General features: G+C 35.8%; 1 protein-coding gene across 1 annotated transcript in view; it reads right to left on the bottom strand.

Annotated features, from left to right (window-relative positions):
• Window positions 1-20898, bottom strand: part of ADAMTS19 (ADAM metallopeptidase with thrombospondin type 1 motif 19) — a 201004-nt gene that overhangs the window by 105740 nt on the left and 74366 nt on the right. The window contains exon 8 of the mRNA XM_054716991.1: window positions 10183-10288. Coding sequence (XP_054572966.1) covers window positions 10183-10288 — 106 coding nt within the window. The remainder of the gene's footprint in view (window positions 1-10182; window positions 10289-20898) is intronic.

Here is a 20898-nt window from a genome sequence, read left to right as displayed (position 1 = left end):
CTTCAATATACATTTATTATATTTTCTTTCTTAATAGTTTTCAAGTGGCTGTTGTTTATGCATTGGAAAGCAAAAATGTTTATGTAGTTTTGAAACAGGCCAATAAAACATTTTTATTATTATAATAGGTATTTTTTAGATTGCCTTGAGTTTTCCAGTTACACAAATAATGCTCATTTTGCCACTCCTTTCTAGTTTTATTTTCATTATAAAAATATGAAATATTTTCATAAAAACAAATGTTATGATGTGTTTATACATACTATAGATGTATGTGTCTATGCATGTGTTATGCAATCTAATATAACTTAAGTATTAAAGGAAACATCATATAAACAAGAAATTTGGACAAGACCAATCCTGAGGTCCATGTCAGACTTCTCTATCAGATCTCATTCCTCAGTCGTCTAAAACAGGACTCATAAAAAATGTGCTGTTTTAGAAATCATTTCAACCCTGAAGTCCTAAAGATAGTCTCATGTGTTTTCTCTTAAAAGTGTTATCTGTGATTTATCACTTTATTTTACCTGAAGCTGATTTCTAGAAATGATATGAAGAAGATATTTCATTTTTATACATGTGGAAAACTAGATGTACCATCTCATATTTCTGAATAGTCAACTACCTCTACTGGTCTGCAATGGCACCAGGGTTGGCCCTCAGGTTTCCATATAGGCATGGGCCTGTTCACACTCTGCACTTTATTCTTTTGTTCTAACTCTCTATATCTGCATAAACGTCGAAATGTCTTAACTACCATCCTACATAATAAAAGGGTAATATGTAAATTACCATCACTCCGCTACGCCCATGATTGGGCCAGCAGGAGGCACAGGGGGCGGGACTTGGGGTGGCCGAGGTGGCCGATTGGGCCAGCGGGACGCTGAGCTCGTGTCGCCAGCGGCGGCGTGAGCTCAGCGTCTGCGCCATGGCTGTGCTGCGGCACAGAAGGGGCCTCTGGGGCAGCAAGCCCACGTCCTGCTGCGGACCATCAAAAGCGGGGAGTGAAAGCGGGGGAGCTGGCTGTCTGTCCACTCCAGCACCAGCCGACAACCAGCCAGCTCCCCTGCGATCGAAAGCGGGGAGCTGTGTGTCCGCTCCAGCACCAGCAGACCCCCTGCCATCAAAAGCGGGGAGCAGGCTGCTAGCAGTGTCTGCGGAGCGTGCTAGGCTTTGCGGGGCAGTGGATATGGCCTGGATGGCAGGTTAGGCCTAGGGGACCCTACACGTGCATGATTTAATCATGCACTGGGCCTCTAGTCTATAATAATAAAAGGGTAATATGCTAATTAGACTGGATGTCTTTCAGACATCTTTCCTGATGAAGCTGGGGCTGAAGGGAAGCCAGCCCGGGTCCCGAGTGCCTGCGGGCGACCCAGGGGAAGCCAGCTGGGGTCCCAGGTGCCTGCGGGTGGCTGGAGGGAATCCAGCCTGGGTCCTGGGTGCCGGAGGGAAGCCGGTGCCAGCAGCCGGGGGAAGGAAGGCCTATTCTTGCACGAATTTTCATGCATTGGGCCTCTAGTAGTTTCATAATAGTCCTTGATCTCTGTTAGAGCAAGATTCACAGATGATTCTCCTCATCTTCCTCTGTCTTTGCCTCCATCTTTATCTATTCCTTTTCCAATAATATTTTGGCTATTTTTGGCAATTTGCATCTATATATAAATTTTGGAAATACTTTGCCAACTTCTATAAGAGAAGCTGTGATTGTATACTAGTATTTATTGGAATTTCCAGGAACCTCAAGTCATTTTTTAAGTTTTTTAAAAAGATACTTTTATTGATTTTAGAGAGAGAGAAAAGGAGAGGGAGAGCGAGAGCGAGAGGGAGAGGGAGAGAAACATCGATGAGTTGCTTCCTGTACTGGGGACTAGGCAGATGCCCTGACCAGGAATAGAACCCATGACCTTTGAGTGTATGGGATCATGTTCAACCAACTGAGCCATACTAGCCAGGACTAATTTAATGCATTTTAATAGGGGAATAGAGTTTTCTATATTTTGTTGGATTTATTCCTAAGTACTTTGTGTTTTCTATTTTCTAGAGGAAATAGTATCCTTTTTTAAAGTGATTTTTCGTATTTTTGTTTTGACATTTGATATTTGTATATTTGTCTTATATCCAATAATCTTACTAAACTCATCAATTAATTCCATACTTGTACATTCTATCATGTTTTTATGTAGGCAATCATATCATTTGCAAATTAAAATACCTTTGTCTTCCACTCTCATCCTACACTTTTTATTTTTTCTTTCATGCTGTATTTCTTTGGACCCCAATACATAACAGAAGCAGGTATACTGAGACCCTTATTTTTTTTCTTAATTATGTAAAAGAAATTTCTAATATTTCACCATTAAGAATGATGTTTCCCATTAACTTTGGTAAATATATGAGTAAATTTTATTTTATTGGACTTTTTCTGTATCTACTGAGATGGTGTAGTTTTTACCTTTAATCTTTTAGTGTGGGGATCAAGATTTTAAAATAATAAATAAATGACTTTTGTTATCCTGATATAAAGCCAACTCTGGTCCCTTATATTACCTTTGTATATTAATACATTGCTGTTTTATTTGAAAAGGTTTTCTTGTCATTTCTATATCATTTTCAGATAAAAACTGCTGTAATTTTCCTCCTCATAATTGTCCTTTTCTAATTTTTATATTACATTAGTGCTAGCCTCAAATAATGAGTTGGGGAATGTTCTGTCATTTTCTTAAAAAATTAGATTAATATCAGTATTATTTATTCTCTGAACCTATTCCTATGTCTAAATCTGGTGTTTTCTTTGGGAAAGTGCTGATTCAATTTCTTTAATCATAGAGCTTTATGTTCTCAGATTTTCTTAGAATTTTTCCATTTAATTTGTTGTTATTTTTTCCTTACGCAAAGATATGCTTTTTTAAAACTAATTTTAGAGGAAGGAAAAGAGAGAGAGAAAGAGAGAAATATTTACATTGATGCGAGAGAGAAATATAGATTAGTTGCCTCCTGTACATGCCCTGACTGGGGATCAAACCTGCAACTTAGGTATGTACCCTGATAAGGAATTGAACTCGCTATCTTTTGGTGTATGGGATGATGCATCAGCCAGGGATCACCTGTTCTTAATTTTTTGCCATGAAAATATTCCGTATATTAGTATCTTTTCAATATCTTTGTCATCTGTGTTATGCCTCCTTTGCTCATTTCTAATATAGTTGAATTGTGAACTTTTTTAATCGATCTTATATTTGTCAATTTTATTTACATTTTAATAGATCTAATTTTAGCTTTGGTCTTCAATTTTATTTTTCTTTTATTGTTTCCTAGTCTTTGTGATTTCTTCCTTTTGCTTTTTTTTGTTATTTTTCTAACTTCTTAATTTGAAAACTTAGGTCATTAATTAAAATGAATAATTAATTAATTTTAGTAAAAGCTTACCCAATATTAAAAGGGTTATTTTACTTTTGGTTGGAATTCACAAAGAGGACTAAAATATTTGTGGCCCTAAAGAAAAGAGGATATGATATGTATAATAGATACAATATATAGAGAACAAAAAAGAAAAATATTTATATTTATATAACAAAACAATTTATAACACCCACAAAATATTTGTACAAAAGAACAACTTATTATGTGCAATGGATTGCATCCAGGATTTGTGTCTAAAAGTTCTTCACAAATATATGAGGACAGAAATATATGATTCAAGAACAGACCACCTTTCATGCTAAAATTAAAAGATTACTTTTTAGCAACTCAAATGTGAGTTCCTATGCAACACTGGCCTAGAGTCAATGTGTTATGTGATTGGGTTACTCAGAGTGTAGTCTGTTAGGTGAACTATTTTTTATGGAAATATACTATCTGTATTCTGGCATAGCTCCTTATCACATCACAACCATATTTTGAATAGCAAGGTCATTTACTGAGCAATTACTGAGAAAATAAAATTTAATGGCAAGAACTTCACTACATACACTATAGTAAACTCTAGATTCTAAATGACTAGAAAGAAAGGAGAGAGAGAAGAAAATATAAAACAACTGGACAAAAATGTGTTCCCCTAATTTTATAATGAGGAAGCCCTTCTAATTGCAAAAAGCCATAGAAGAAATAATAAAAGAAAATATGGGATTTGACTACTAAAAATATCTATTGGTCAAAAACATTAAAAAACAAGATTAAATTAACTAAGAGGAAATCTTAACAATATATTTGATGAAAAATATGTCCTTAATATCAAACAAAAAAGGCTGAAAAATTAATCTCTATTAGCTTCAGTTTCCTCATCTGTAAAAAGATAATAGCAATACATAGCTCTTTTCATGAGATTGGATTAAATAAGGACACACAGTATCTAGAGCAATGCCTGCTTATAACCGAAGACATTATTTTTGCTAGATAGCCTTTAGCAACCTAACAAATATATTTTAAGACTTCAAAAATATTGTGTAAGTGTGCAGTAAAGAGTTAACTCCACGAGTTTGGGTGGTCCAAAACCTACACATTCCAAAGAAAGGTCTGGTCCTTGCTTGGCCCTGGGAGGTAACCTTTAAGCTTCTGGATATCCTGCCTGGTAGGAATATCTTTGTTTATGTGGTTAGTTTATACTAGCAATGTCATTTGAGGGAGTGGGGCGCGGGAGAGGACTTGAGCCAGCTTGACCTCTGAAGTGGATGGAGACTAAAGGTCTGCCTTGTGGGTGGTCAGTCAGGCCTACATGACCAAACTCTAGTAAAAACTCTAGATACCAGGCTCAGTTTGGCTTCTCCGGTTGGCAATCCTCTGTGCATGTTTTCACACATTGTGGTTGAGAGCGTTCAGCACTGTCTGCACAACTCTAATGGGCAAGGGCAAGTAAAAGCTTGTGCCGGGTGTCTCCTGCCCCCTGCCCCCTGCCTTTTCTCTTTGCTGATTTTTATCTATATCTTTTCACTACAATAAACCATAATTATGAGTTAAACAGATTTGCTGAGTTTTGTGAGTCCTTTAGAAAATCATGGAACCTCAGGGTGATCTTGGGGACATTCTCCTCCAACACCATAATCCAACCGCAATTAATATATTAATAACAAATTGTGGCTTAAAATCAAAGGAAAATTCCTTTCTCCAACAAATTGCTGCTCATAAAGATCATATAAAAATATATAAAATGTAGTGTGTATATGTATGTACTCAACAAACACTGTCAAATTCATGAATATTTATAAAAAACATTTTAGTCTTTATCACAGTGAATTAATGAAGATCCCATTCATATTTCATAAGTATAAAAACACTCAATACCAATTAAAATATTCCATTCTTGAAATTTTGGGTTCCAAGAAAAATAATCATCCCCCAAACCTATTGTTTAAAAAGAAAAATAATTTTGAAAGGGAAACATAAAACATTGGTAAAAATCATTTATTTCTGCCCTAGCCAGTTTGGTTCAGTGCATAGAGCATTGGTCCATGGACTGAAATGTCTCCAGTTCCATTCCAGTCAAGGGCATGCACCTCAATCCCCTCTGCCCAGGCCGGGGTACTTGCGGGAGGCAACCAATCGATGTGTCTTTCTCACATCAAAGTTTCTCTCTCTGTCTCTCCCTTCCCATTTCACTCTTTCTAAAAAAATCAATGGAAAATATTCTCAAGTGAGGATTAACAACAACAAAAATTATTTATTTCTCCTCTCTTGCTATGATTCTAACTTACATTTTTAACATAAATTCATATAAGATATTTTAAATTGATAAATTCCAAAGGGAAAAAATTGATACATTTTTGCTGACATTATTTAAGATTCCTTTGAAATAGTAAAAGAAGGGTTTTTGTTCTCTTTGATAACTCAAATTCTCACCCTTGGTGGCCCATATTGATTTTTCCCATAATGATTTTCCCAGCTATATATGGTGTTGTTCTGGGAATTTCTAGAAATCAAATTCAAGGCAACAAACGTAAGTATGTTCATCCCAAATCAATTTAGAAACATTTCATGTGTGATTATAAAGGTATCCTTGAATTGACAAGTTTAAATGGAATCATTCTGCCATTTTAAAATTATGGATGCAAAATTATATGATGCATTTTTCTGATCCATATAGGGAACTATAGGGGAAGAAGTAATAACAAAACAAAAAACAAAAAGGGAAAGAAATCCTAAAAGAAAGAAACGGAGAATTTAACAGTTTTACTTAAGAAGTTAACTCATAATTACACCTCTAATTAAAAGAGCTCTACATTTTTTCCATTTTCTGATTAATGCCATAAGTATTTAGTTACCTTTTTTCTCCTCAAAAATAGATGATGATAGATAGATAGATAGATAGATAGATAGATAGATAGATAGATAGATATAGATAGAATTGTTTTTTCAATATTCAATACTGGCATCTTTCTAAATCAAAAGCGCTCACCCGGCCAGCATGACTCAGTGGTTGAGCATCCACTTTTGAACCAGGAAACCAGAAGATGGTGGTTCGGGTCCTGGTCAGGGCACATGCACAGGTTGCAGGCTCAATCCCCAGCAGGGGGTGTGCAGCAGGAGGCAGCCAATCAGTGATTCTCACCAATCATTGATGTTTCTATCTCTCTCCTGTTCCCTTCCTCTCTGAAATCAATAAAAATATATTTTGAAAAATAAAACAAAAGAGCTCAATTGATATGTTTGTGTGGGTGTATACACAGGATTCATAGATATGATCTAACATCTATGAAAACTTTTCCTATTTGGGAGGAGATATATATATAAACATTCTCCTTTCTTTTTCCCCATTTTTAAACACTTTTTAAATTAAATTTATTGGGATAACATCTATAATAATAAAAGCATAATATGCTAATTAGACCGGATGACCTTCCAGACGAAGCCGGGGATGAGAGGGAAGCCTGGGTCCCAGGTGCCAGAGGGAAGCCGGTGCCAGTAGCCGGGGGAAGGAAGGCCTACTCTTGCACGAGTTCTGGTCAGGGCATTTCATGCAACGGGCCTCTAGTTGGTTAATAAGATTATATAGGTTTCAAATGTACATTTCTATGATACATGACCTGTATCTTGCACTGTGTGCTGACCACCCAAAGTCAAATCTTCTTCCATCACCATATATTTGACCCCCTTCACCCTTTACCCTCCCTGGTGGTCTAGTGGCTCGAATTCGGTGCTTTCACCTACATTTTTCTTTCATTGTGCATTATGTCTTACACTGAATTTATATAGATGAACTCCCTCCTACTTATTTCTTTATAAAGATACCATTATTCTCATTGCTATTGTCTCCTAATATCTAGCAAGAAAGCACTAGTCTCGCCCAGCCAGTGTGGCTCAGTGGTTGAGTGTCCACCCATGAAACAAGATGTCACGGGTGTGATTCCCGGTCAAAGCACATGCCTGGGTTGCTGACTCGATCCCCTGTGGGGAGCATGTAGGAGGCAGCTGATCGATTTTTCTCTCTCATTGATGTTTCTGTCTCTCTATCCCTCTCCCTTCCTCACTTTCTAAAAATCAATAAAAATATATTTTAAAAAAGCACTAGTCTCTACTTTCAAGACAAATACCTGCTTACTAGTAAGGAGAACTTTTAGCAATGAAGTAGCTCAACATATATCCCATGTCCTGGTCTTAATCCATCAAGCATTACACATACCTTTGGCACATCTCTATTGATTTTGGGTACAGTTCTATAAAAGTCAAGTAAAATAATATTTTACTACCATTTTAGCCATTCCAACCTGAGTTCCTGGTCATAAAGCAATGTTTCTACTACATAAAGTTGAAGTGGCCTTTCCTTAAATCATATCATTTAGTTTTGTGTTTAAGGAGCTGTAGGTTTTTGACCAAGCATTACATGTTAATAAAGTAACATGTACTATGGCTGGTTCCTTTAATACATTTAAGAATACAACAGCGAGTGAATAAAGTAATTTTACATATCTGTTTTTAAAAAGCAAAATAACTTTTTAAAGTAAACCTACTATTCAGGGTACTTGACAAAATCATTTAACATCTGTGGTATAAAAATGTATTCAGATTGCTTGTATATCAAGCTGTTAATGCATGGCTTAATAGTGAAAATTATATTATTCAGAAACATGCCTTTAATTTATAAGAATTATATTTATGATTAATTTGCATTTATTGTCTTAAAATTTTTTAATGATAACTTTTTTCTTGCCTTTAAACATTATTCTCAATATTTACATTCTAATGATGCACATGGTTTTTCTTGGTTTGATTAAACTAAAATATCTTTAAATTATAAAAACTGTTTTGGAATTAAAATTATAAATCCTATCATATGTGGGATGCCATACTAAATGAGGTTATTGCATTGCATATTATCCCTAAAGAATGATGACTTTAAAGTCTATCTCCTTTTTATTTCTTTTCTGAATAACAAACTTGTATTCTAGAGCACTCAACTGCATATCCACACATTTAAATAGTAACATCAAAAATTGACCACTGTTGATAATGTCTTGGACTAGGTTATAAGCACACACGTATATTCAATTTTTGAAAATTCACTGAGCTGTATAATTATGTCTTGATTATTTTCCTATACTTCATTTACTGATTATAAAGGTTTTGTTTTTTTTTTAAATCAAACACTGTTATATCCTATGTAAGTTGTCTTCTAAGCTTTCTTATATCAATCAAACATAACTTTACTCAATTGTCTACAGAGTCCAGGCACATAATGAAAATGAAGTGAGCCGGACATCTGATAGGAGAGTGCTGTAGCCTGCGATGAGCTAGGAAAGATGGGCCCAGTCTGCAGGGTACAGACGCTACTCAGCGCCAAGGAATGGTTGCCATATGGGACTGTGGGTCTAGTGTTGCCAAGTCTGGAAATTTGAATTTTTTATGTCAAATTTATATTTTTTAATGCTGGCAACTGATTCACTTTTATAAACACCATCAGCCAAACTAAATATGTCTTTGACCAAATAAGCCGCCATAATGATCACCTACCTCCCTGAGAAGGACCTCACTAAATCTGAGTCCAATTAAAATACTTTTCATTTGTACTGCTGATGCTGTGACTGTGTAGGAAAGCCAACAGTCAACATTCAGTCTGATTTCCTAACTCACACTAGGTATAGTATAATACACTGCCTGTAAATATGTGCAAAGACCGCAGGACACAGGTATCATCCCCATTTCACTGATGAGTGATTTAGGGCCCAAAGTAGCAAACAGATAACAAAGAAATTCACAATAGTATGGTCTGCGTTAGATGACTTGAGTTCAAATCCTTCCTCCAACACTTACTGTTTTTATAACTTTGAAAAGGTGAATTAACTCCCCTAGAGCACATAGAAATGTGCCTGGCACATAATAAGTGCTATGTAAGTGCTGTATAAGTAATTATTATTCATAATTATGTATTGCTATTATTAATATTATCTGTAAAACGAGATGCTTTCTTTTTATTAGTTTTAAATGAACTAATTGATGTCAAGTGCTTAGATTGTGCCTGGGACATAGTTAATGTTGTTACACGTTATTTATGTGTCTGGTTTAATTCTCTTTCAAATCCATTATCCCTAAACCATGAAGATTAATTCCTTTACTCTGTGTTGGGCAATAATAAACATTGGTACCATTATAGACTAAAAGTATTTAAACTTGTTCAAAGTGTTTTCCTTAGATTTTTAAATAATACACAGCTTTGTAGTGCCATGATTATTGCAATGTTTATTTCATTTGAAAATGTGTAGTGAAATCAATCATATGCCATGTAATGACTGCCAGGTGAGAATTTTAATAATGTAATAAAATGTTATTCAGCCTATCAGGAATGGTTACAATATTCAGAAGATACTTTTTAAATTTAGAAGGTCTTCTCCACCTCTTCTTATTTCCCTAATTTTTTAAAAACTTGAGCCCAAAGGAAAAAAATATATATGCTCCCTGGCCAGGTGGCTCAGTTGATTGGAGCATTGTCCTGTACACCAAAAAGTTGCTGGTTCAATTTCCCATCAGGGCACATACCCAGGTTGTGGGTTAGATGCACAGTTGGCGCATACAGGAAGTAACCGATTGGTGTATCACTCTCACATCAATGTTTCTCTCTCTCCCTTCCTCTCTCTCTAAAATCAATAAAAACATATCCTCAGGTGAGCATTAAAAAACAAAGAAAAATGTATGCAAGTAACTCAATAACTCACATTGTAAAGTTCTGCTAGCATAGCCAGAATTTTTACTTACTTGTGACCCATTTCATGAGCAATTGTAAATGCAAGATTCAGACCATTGTCTTCAGCAATAATACATTTCCTCTTTTCACTACACATTCCACTCAAATAAGCTATACCTAGAAAACACAAGCATTAATGATCATATGTCAGAATTAAGATGCAAATACTTATGCTAGGTACTAATAGAAGAAACAAAAAGTGAAGAAACAAAAAATATGTCAATGTTAAAATATAATATCTAGCCTTTATAAGTGGAATTTTAGGGGGAAATGCATATGTTTAAGTCACTCATAAACTGTTAGTATTCTTCTGAATTTCACATTTTAGATGAAATTATTTAATCAATTATCCACTTCTCCAAAGGCATACTATAAAAATACATTTATAATGACCACTTTTCATTGTAATTTAAGATAAATGAACAGTTGCAACTTAGAAATGTAAACAAAAAAGCAATGATTATGCTAAATATTTTTCCGTTCTTGTGAAGAACCTAGTCTCAAAGAAATATCATAAAAGAAAATAAACTACGTATAGGATATTCTTGTACTTACGTTTATATTTTGAGTTAATAAATTCTGAAATGTAATGTTGTGGAATACTATTTTAATTAATATGACAAAAACTACCTGTGGCCCTAGCCGGTTTGGCTCAGCGGATAGAGCATCAGCCTGAGGACTGAAGGGTCCTGGGTTCCATTCAGGCCAAGGGCACATGCCCAAGTTGTGGGCTCGATCACCAGCAGGGGACATGCAGGAGGCAGCCAATCAATGATTCTATCTCATCATTGATGTTTCTCTATCTCTCTCTCCCTTCCTCTCTGAAATCAATAAAAATATATTTTTTGATATTTGGAAAATTTATAATGTTTCCTCAAAAATTTCTTGGCTAATAAGATGATCCAAATGAAGAGTATATAATACTGAAATATTATTTAAGATAAAACCTCTGGCAAGATATTTGATCTTTTGGTTTAAAATTATCAGTAAAGATGATAATATCTGAAATCATTTATAATTCTTTAGTCAAAGATTTATGTGCTATTTTACCAACTCAGATATATCCCTGAATAAATATCATTTAACACAAGGGACTGAAATATTCTAAATGTAAATTTTACTGCATTTTCACAAAATTATTTAACAAAAATTATTAAAATAATATCTAGCTTTATTGAATTCATTATATATTCATTAATTCTCATATCCTTATAAAACACATTTAATCTTATTATAAAATTATAAAGGCCTGAACAGGCAAAATGATTTCCCAAATATCACATGACTACTAAATATGATAGAATGGGTGTTTGAACTCAACTTTGAATTGATCTATCAGCCAACATGTATTTTGCTTCCGAAAACAATCTAGAGTAGAGTTGCCTCTAGTAAAAGATGGTTAGCTGGCTGCTTGTGAGTTTTCTCCTCCTTGCAGAAACTTAAAATATAATAGTAAGAAATGATTAAATTTAAATAGAAGAATAAATCAACTTTCCCATATTTGGGAGAAAAATAGAAAACTCATGGAAGAATATGAATAGATTTAGTGAAGCCACAGCCAAATGGCAGGAGAGAAGGAGTTTATGAGGGAGGGAGAATTCCACAGAGGCTCAAGATCTGAGGCACACAAGGTTTGAGGAGAGGCATTGCTGGAGGGTTGAAAATGGAGATTAAATAAAAATATATTTAAAATCCTCTACTACTCATTCAAAACCTTCATACAGAATGAGAAGGCCTGGAATTCACTAGCCTATCAGGGAAATGAGATATAGTCTTTGAATGAGATATAGTATAAACATATTATTAAAAAAATATAACTACAGAAACAACTGAGATTAAATATATAGATGTGTTTTTTCTCTAAATATTTATAAGTAAAAATAGATGTTATAGAAATTTTAAATCTACAAATAGATTAAATGACTTATTTATGAATGTATAGGTGGATGGATGGATAATGGATAAATGGACAGATGATAAGCCCTACTAGTTCATTTTGCTTATTAAGGCAATTGAAAGTACTCCAGGGTTAAATCAAGATAAAGTAAGAAGGAAAGATGGTGGTAGTGATAAATAGGGAGGGGTTGGAGAAGTGAGAAGAGAAGGAAGAGAAAAATATATTTTTTATATAGTTCCATTAAACAACAAATTAAATAAAGCCTTTAGAAATTCTTAAACATAAAGTGAATTTTAAGAGAGCTAAGTCATGTACTTATTAATACAACAAACAATGGAAAATAAAGATTTGGGAGTTAATTGAACTTGTGTCATAGTGAAGAAAAGAAGAAAGAAAGGAAGAGAGAGAAGGAAGGTAAAAGGAAAGTATCTCCTTATCAATAGAGTAAATTTAAAATTCTCATGAGCTTTAAAATAATTTTTAAAGATGTAGTTTGAGATTAAAAATCCTACAAAAGTACTAAATTAGGCTAAACTGTAATTAGCATGCCAATAATCACAATTTGGTACAAAATTTCCCTTAGGATACTTATATATTTCACTACGTTCTTCACCACAACTAAATATCATCACCATATCCTATATAATAAAAGCCTAATATGCTAAGTGTCTGACAGTTCATTCAACTGTTCAACCAGTCGCTATGACACGCACTGAGCACCAGGGGGGAGATGCTCCAACTGGTAGGTTAGCTTGCTGCTGAGGTCCGGCTGATCAGGACTGGGCAAGACGGGCCGGACACGCCCTGGAGCCCTCCCGTGGTCCTTCCCCAGCCTTGATCGTGCACCGGTGGGGTCCCTCAGCCTGGCCTGCACCCTCTCACAATCCAGAACCCCTCGGGAGATGTCAGAGAGCCAGTTTCAGCCCAATCCCCACAGGCCAGGCCGAGGGACCCCAATGGTACACGAATCTGTGCACTGGGCCTCTAGTGCAGTATATAAGTACACACACACACACACACACACACACACACACACACACACAATATTTTTCTGTAATTTTCCTACATTGGCTAGGATTTCCAACATACTGGTAAAATATATGTATGATATCAAGCTCCTTGTTTTTGCTGCTGACTTTAATAGAAATAATTATAGTTTCACAATAGAATATGATTGCTGTAGGACTTTCATAGATATAGCTTGTTAAGAAAATTACTTTATGATAATCTTGTATGTCTCAGTGAAAAACAGGGGACATTATCTGATGCATGGGTCAAAAGTGGATGGGAGTTGAATAGTATTTTTTGGAAAAGAAACAAAACCTTAGAATAACAACTGAGAGAAATGGGAAAGACAGTTGATTAAATACTAGTGGAAAACTTAATGTAAATTGATCGGAAAACAGATGATTCAGCTGGTAGTGAAGGGCATGAGCCTAGAGCAGTGGTCGGCAAACTGCGGCTTGCAAGCCACATGCAGCTCTTTGGCCCCTTGAGTGTGGCTCTTCCACAAAATACCACGCCCTGGGCGAGTCTATTTTGAAGAAGTGGCATTAGAAGAAGTTTAAGTTTAAAAAATTTAGCTCTCAAAAGAAATTTCAATCGTTGTACTGTTGATATTTGGCTCTGTTGACTAACGAGTTTGCCGACCACTGGCCTAGAGTAACACTAATATATCCAGTTGTGAATATCCAATCTATTGGCTGAAACAGAGAAGAGTAATATTTGGATTAAATTTGGGTTGAGGTTTTGTAGACCAGTTATAAAGGAAGAATCAAAGGATATAAGAGTTGGCAGTAAAACTGAAAGGGAAAGAAGGAATAGAACTTGCATGACCTATGCTAGATAAGTTAAGAAGTAAGGTCAAATGGAGCCTGATGATTTGGAGAATAGAATCCAGTTGCCAGGAGAATGAATACATCAATGAAAAAGAACACTGAAAAAGAACAGACACTTTCCAAAAAAGTATTGGAGATTGTGATAAGAGGGTGGGATTTAGAGGTTGAGGATTTCAGAGGTGAAGTTTCATGACATAATTAGGTGTTGCCATGAGAGAGTAAAGAAGGGTAGTAGAGATCATCAATATTGGGGTCAAAGAATTATTAAGTAGTATTGGGTGGACTGATTACATGAACATGATCACAATGAACTCAGGAAGGTGGAAAAGGTGGCCAGCATCCATAGGATATGGGCAAGAATCAGTGAGATTAATCTCAGTGACAGTGAGGGATAAGATTATAAAACTCAACAGCTTCTGCTTCACATGAAGAGCTTTCATCTGCGGACAGGAGAGATTTTATAGGAGTAGGAAGCAAGAAGAATGGAAGAAGAATGCAACAGATATACAACTTTGGTATCTGCCTGGCATTAGCCTGTGGTAAAGGAGAAGAGAAAGAATGAACAGTGACCTCTCTGGGGGCCCTAGATTCCCCAACAGGTTTGTGTGGCCATGTGAAATATTATGCTGATAACGGTTATAATTTATAATATGTAAGATATATATTTATACTATAAAATATGAATTTATATAAAATATAATTCGAAAGTGATGAGTACATATTGACATAGGAGTATGATTACACTGAGTATTAAAAACTATACCATCACATTTTAATAGAACAAAAAGATTACAAAAATATGCTAATATTAACTAGCTAATAGAAATTATATTAGGTGGAGAGATTATATGTAATTTTCCTCCTCTTTACCCACTTTTCACATTTATGTAAATATCTATAAATAGTTTATTAATGACAAAATTAAAGACATAAATGTGATAATATGTCGATGAAATTTGAATACTAATAAAATCTCTTAGAGACCAGGGTGTAATTTAACAATCAAAAATGACCCTCTACCATTATTCTTCTTTTATGTGACTGTTAAGTCTGAATCTTTAAGACTCTGATAAATTTTAATTTCATTGTTCTTACATTTGGCATACCAAGACTTTCTTTGACTTCAAAATTATGGAGAATGAGTGAAACCATGACTAATTTAAATGACTTGCATTATTCTGTTTAAAAGCTCATGCCTTTCAGGCCCTTTCCAAAACCCACATGTTTCCTATTATAATAAAGGGTAGAGGTTAGAAGAAGAAAGGATTCAATATAGCTGTTATTTAAAGATAGATGTAATACAGACCCTTTTTAATGCACTCTTTTAATATTAAAAAAAAACTGGAAATATACAGGAAATCAAAATAGCCTTGAATTTCTCACCTAAAAATTAATCAAGTCATGCAGGAGTCTACAGTATGTCTCGTTTGAAAACTAGTGCACTATCCTAGGACATGCTATGATGTGCCTGATCAAGATGACCAAACCCCTAAAACCATGCAGGATGCATGTGACAATAATGGACTGATTGGGAAATCAGAGTTTTTATGTGATCAGATGGATATATCCTAACAAAAGTCAGTCAGTCATCCAGGTCCAGAACTGTTGCTTTTAACCACTAGCTAGACTCCCCGAGTTCAAAATCCTTGCTCTCCTAGCACAGTTTTAGGTAAGTTATTTATCCTATGACTGCACAGTATGAGTTATTTACCTCTGAGTTCTATTACTTGAGGCCTAATGGAACAAGTAATATAATATGAACAGGTGCTGAAGGTACAAAGATAAATACATGCTAACTGTGTCTTCAGAAGCATGAACCAGAACAATACTCATTCTAAAATGTGAAAATGTGATCAAGACATACAGATGTACATAGGATATTATGGGAGAATAAAAAGAGACATCTGATATAGAAAAATCAAAGTGCTTTTAGAAAAGAGAACAGGCCCAGACAGTGTGGCTCAACGGTTGAGCATTGACCTAAGAATTAGGAGGTTAAGGTTCGATTCTCAGTCAGAGCACATGCATGGGTTGCAGGCTCCATCCCCAGTGTGAGGCATGCAGGAGGCAGCCAATCAATTACTGTGTCTCATCATTGATGTTTCTATCTCTCTCTCCCCCTCTCCTTTCCTCTCTGAAATCAATAAAAATATATTTTAAAAAAGAAAGAAAACAGCTAGATGTTATCACAGAATGGGCAGAGAATAGCCAGGGAAAGGCAGTGGAAACTGGGAGTGGGGGTGATTCCTGAACAAAAGACTGAACAGGAAAAAGGGTGAGGAGACACTTATGAGAGCTGATGTCACCCAGAGAGGAGTAGCTTAGGTTCTTTAAAGGTGCAAGCCATGTAATGCATCTCTGCATCAACACTGTATTTAGCACATTCTCAATAAAGAGTGTTAAAGGAATTACATAGATTAAATGTTCTGAAACAAAGATCAATATAAGATGTGATTCAATGCAGGACCTTAAAAAGGTACTTTTGAAGAATCAAAATTTATTTCATCCACTAATTTAAAAAAATACATAGAATTATTAATGATGGTGCCCAGACAATATGAAAACCATTTACATGATTACATTCAATTTGGATTTTAAACATATTTTAAAATAACTTGCCTTACTAGTTTGTTAATTATCTGTCTCTGTTCCATTAAAATACAAGATGATGATCTAGTAATATAAAAGTACAATTACACAAGTTATGAGTTTACTATCATATAGTTATATATTTTAAAAACAGGCTTCCAGTTTCTTTTTAATGTTTGACAAATCTATAACATTCTTAACAGTACAATTTCTATGAACATTAAAAAGTGACTTCTAACAAAAAGAAACATTAGTTTAATAAACAGTACAGTGAATTTCTGTAGTCAAATAATGCAGAATATCTTATATACATTAAAATGTTATTTATGTGTTCCTGCATCATGGTAGACTGAGCATCCTTTTGTGTAATATATAAAAAGTTTAAAAAACTGTGGTACATCTACACAATGGAATACTATGCTGCAGTAAAAAAGAAGGAGCTCTTACCATTTGCAACAATATGGATGGAGATGGAGAACATTATGCTTAGTGAAATAAGCCAGGCAGAGAAAGATAAATATCACATGATCTCACTCATTTATGGAATATAATGAACAACATAAACTGATGGGGGAAAAATAGATCCAGAAACAGAGAAACATCAATCAGAACGTCAAACCTCAGGGAAGAAATTGTGAGGTAACCAGAAATCCAAGAATGCCTGAGAACGCCTTTCTAGCCATGCTAGCAATCATCAGATGTATGGTAATTTTACCTGGGACAAGAGGGTAAGTATTTTGGTCTTATGCTCCATACCTTTCATGGGTAAGACCCCTTATGTGGGCTGATTCCATGACTAATTAGTAACCAATAATAGCAAACACCTTGGTCATCCATGAGGTCCATGGGTGGGGCAAGAAAGTATAAATACACAGGGTTCTCCACCCAGCTTCCCTTTTGTATGACACAAAATCAAAACAATGCCCCTTTGTGTGTACAATTAAAGAGAAGTTTCTGGCTTGTGTGGACACCAAAGAAAGGGTGTCACTACTATCACTACTTGTCCGCGGCAGAGGTGCAGAAAATGTAACTAAGACCTTGTCTATATAAAAAGAAATAAATAGCCAGTTTGAAAGGGAATTGCCATGGACTAGAACAAAGAATATCCTTACATGATATTATTCTACACTGTCATTAAAATTTTTCCCAGATTTGGATCACCCCCAGTACTTATAATAGTTCTTCCCACCCTTGGGGATAAAAATTTAAAAAAATCATGTTTGGTGCTTGGAGACAAACTTAACACATCTCTTGATACTTTAGAATTACAACAGCATAATATACAATTATCCCAAGCAAACTTACAAACTAATTCTTTGAATGTCTGGCAGCAATTTAAAAAGGACATGTAAGGATTTAATCCTTTTCATTGTGCAGAGGGCCTCCTGGGAAGGCACCTGAGCATTCTATATCTGTCCCTCTTACCCTTTAGGCCAAGAGAGACCCTCTTCTCACAACTCAATTGCTCACAGCTATTGCATGAGCTCTCTGTTCATGTCGAGGTTGAAGTCTCGTGATGACTGGTGCCATGGATCTGTCTCTCACCCAGTGGGGCGAACTGAGCCCTCCCTGGAGAAGAAACCCGGGTTCCACAAGATATGTGATCAGTGCTGGGGCCCCGCCAGCAGGCGAGGGGATCCCAAGGCAGGTGCTGGGCATGGAGGCCACGGGGGCATAGGCTACCAAGGAGACAAAACTGAACCTCACGTCATCCTGCTTGGCCCCGGAGGATGGCTGGTTAGCCAGAGACGGGTAAGATACCTCAAGGAAGGAACAATCTAAGACAGGCACAGTTGCAGAGGGGCCATCAGGAGAGAATTTGGGGATCAACAGAGGTGGGGCACAGACCCTCACCCCCCCAACATTTCAGGGGCCTGAACCCTATCCCCTTCTGAGGGAGGTCTCCTGCCCCCATGGCTGCTTCGTGCTTCCCATGCCCAGCTCAGATCAGGACCCAGGTGACTGACAGAGACTTGGCCGACAGCAGCTGCCCTCTCACTCCAACAAGAATTGTTTGAGTTGTCTTGTACCCATGGTGTAGGGAAGTGGGTTTACGATATCTAAATCCAGCCTACCACCAAGAATGCTCAGGACCTACTCAAGAAGGCAAATAATCCCTTCCACTAATATTTACAGGGTAAAATAAGATTGTTGTTAGAGTAATAAATTTGACAGTAAAATAGTAGTCAAGTTTTCAGGCAAATTTGAATTGGCTAGTTGAAAGAAGCGAATATTCTAGAAAAATTAATTGTACTGGACAAAAAAGTGTTCCTAAAGTGTTAACTAAAATTTTTATTGGTACTTCATCTCATGATAAAATTGTGCACCATGTAATGAACCTAAAACAGTAATATTATAGTGCAAAAAAATAAAATTTAAAATCCATCAAGACTACATTATAACATTTTCAAAAGCCTCCTAACATTTAAATCAAAAAAGGAGGGGATAGTAGAAGAATATCATGTAAGGAAAAATATCCTGTAAGTAAATTACATCTAGAAAATTAATACTTTAGAAAATTAATTGTAAGGCTAAAAGCAAGACACCCATGAAAAATACACAAGGTGTCAAAACAAGCCAGAGGAAAATCATTTGGGCAAAAAATGAAATAGGATCCCAAGTCAAATTTATAGAAAATATTCCTTTATTAACTTTTGGTCGAGAATATGTTTGTATATTTTCAGAAAACAACTCGGAGACCATGTGGATTCCAGCAACAGAGAGGAATCGACAGGACTACTCCAGCCATGAAGACAGAAGAGAAGCAGTCCAGAGATGGAAGACGCTGATGTGGCCTTCCCATACTAGCAGTTAGCAGCTGTGCATCACTGCAGGTTGCCCAGGACCAAACCAGAGAGAGTCGGACCTGCATTACCACCATTTGTCCACCATCCAGAACTGTAATGTCAGTGCTGACATGTACACATAAGGAACTGTTGGACATTGAAATTGGGTCTCAAAAGAACTGTTGGCCCAGAAAGAAACTCACTACAGACTGACTCATTTGCCTGTCAGCATAACCATTATTGCTTGTCTCATTTTCGGTTCTTATAAGTGTATTTCTAATAGCACATGATCTCACTCATCTAGGGGAAATAATGAACAACATAGACGGATGAACAAGAACAGACCCAGAAACAAGGAGGCATGGATCAGACTGTCGGGCCTCAGCGGGAGGGGAGGGGAGGGGAGGGTGGGGGTAAAGGGGACGAGATCAACCAAAGGACTTGTGTGCACGCATATGAGCCTAACCAGCGGTTAAGGACAACAGGGGGGTGGGGGCATGTGTGGAGAGGGGTGTGGGATGGGAATAGGGGGATGAGGACAAATATGTGATACCTTAATCAATAAAGAAATTTAAAAATAATAATAATAATAATAATAAAAGAAAAAAATTTTAATGCATAGTAAACTTCAAGAAAAAGAATTCCCAAGTATAAGAATAAAGCTTAAAAACTTAAAATATGGAGTATTAAGATCATGAGTGACTGATGTCACAACCTGGATGTCAGATAAGATACCAGTCTTATTAACTAACATGTGTTTCAAAATATCTGCAGGGATGGGTATTAGTGAGTAAGGAAATGAGATCCATACACAAATACTAAGCCATGACTATAATGTACAACTTGATCATACACTGGGGAAATCCTTGTTAATTCAGTAAAAAACAAATGAAATATAACTATTATGACATACTTTATCATCCCAGCAAACAGAATATTCATCCTGAAGATGAGTTCACAGATAAAAATTACAAACCAAGTGAAGAAAGTGGTCCACAGTGAGAGGAAAGCCATTGACATAAACACTAGAGAAAAATTATAATGAAATAAAGACATTTTAACATAAAAATAGGGAACTTCAAATCCACATTCACTGGGTCACAACAATCCAAGTGCATCTTTTTGCAAATTGGAGAAAGAAACGCTTCATGATATCAATATACTGGGATAAAGAAATGTGAAAGAAATTTCTTCAAGCTGAAGGAAAAATCCCAGACTAAAACATGGAGATGAAGAAAGAGATAAAGAACACCAAACGGGGTAAGTAAATGGGTAACTATAAACAAATATTAAATATATGAAACACTAATTTTAATGTCTTAAAATTTAAAATATAGTCAACTAAAATACATGTGACCATTTATTGTGAGGGATAGAGTTCAAGTGTTCACAAGTTCTAGTAATACCAGGAGAGTGGTGAAGGATACAAGTCATAACATCCTATATAATAAGAGGCTAATATGCAAATAGACTGAATGGCAGAACAACCAAACAACCGATCGCTATGACATGTGCCCACAGTTCCTTTCAAGGTGCACGAATTCGTGCACTGGGCCCCTAGTGTAATATAATTGCAAAAGAACAGTAACATAACGCATAATCAACAACCATATAGAA

Source organism: Eptesicus fuscus, chromosome 6 (assembly GCF_027574615.1).
Source record: "Eptesicus fuscus isolate TK198812 chromosome 6, DD_ASM_mEF_20220401, whole genome shotgun sequence".
Taxonomy (NCBI): Eukaryota; Metazoa; Chordata; class Mammalia; order Chiroptera; family Vespertilionidae; genus Eptesicus; species Eptesicus fuscus.
The sequence above is the reverse complement of the archived record's forward strand: the minus strand, read 5'-3'. Positions and strand labels throughout refer to the sequence as shown.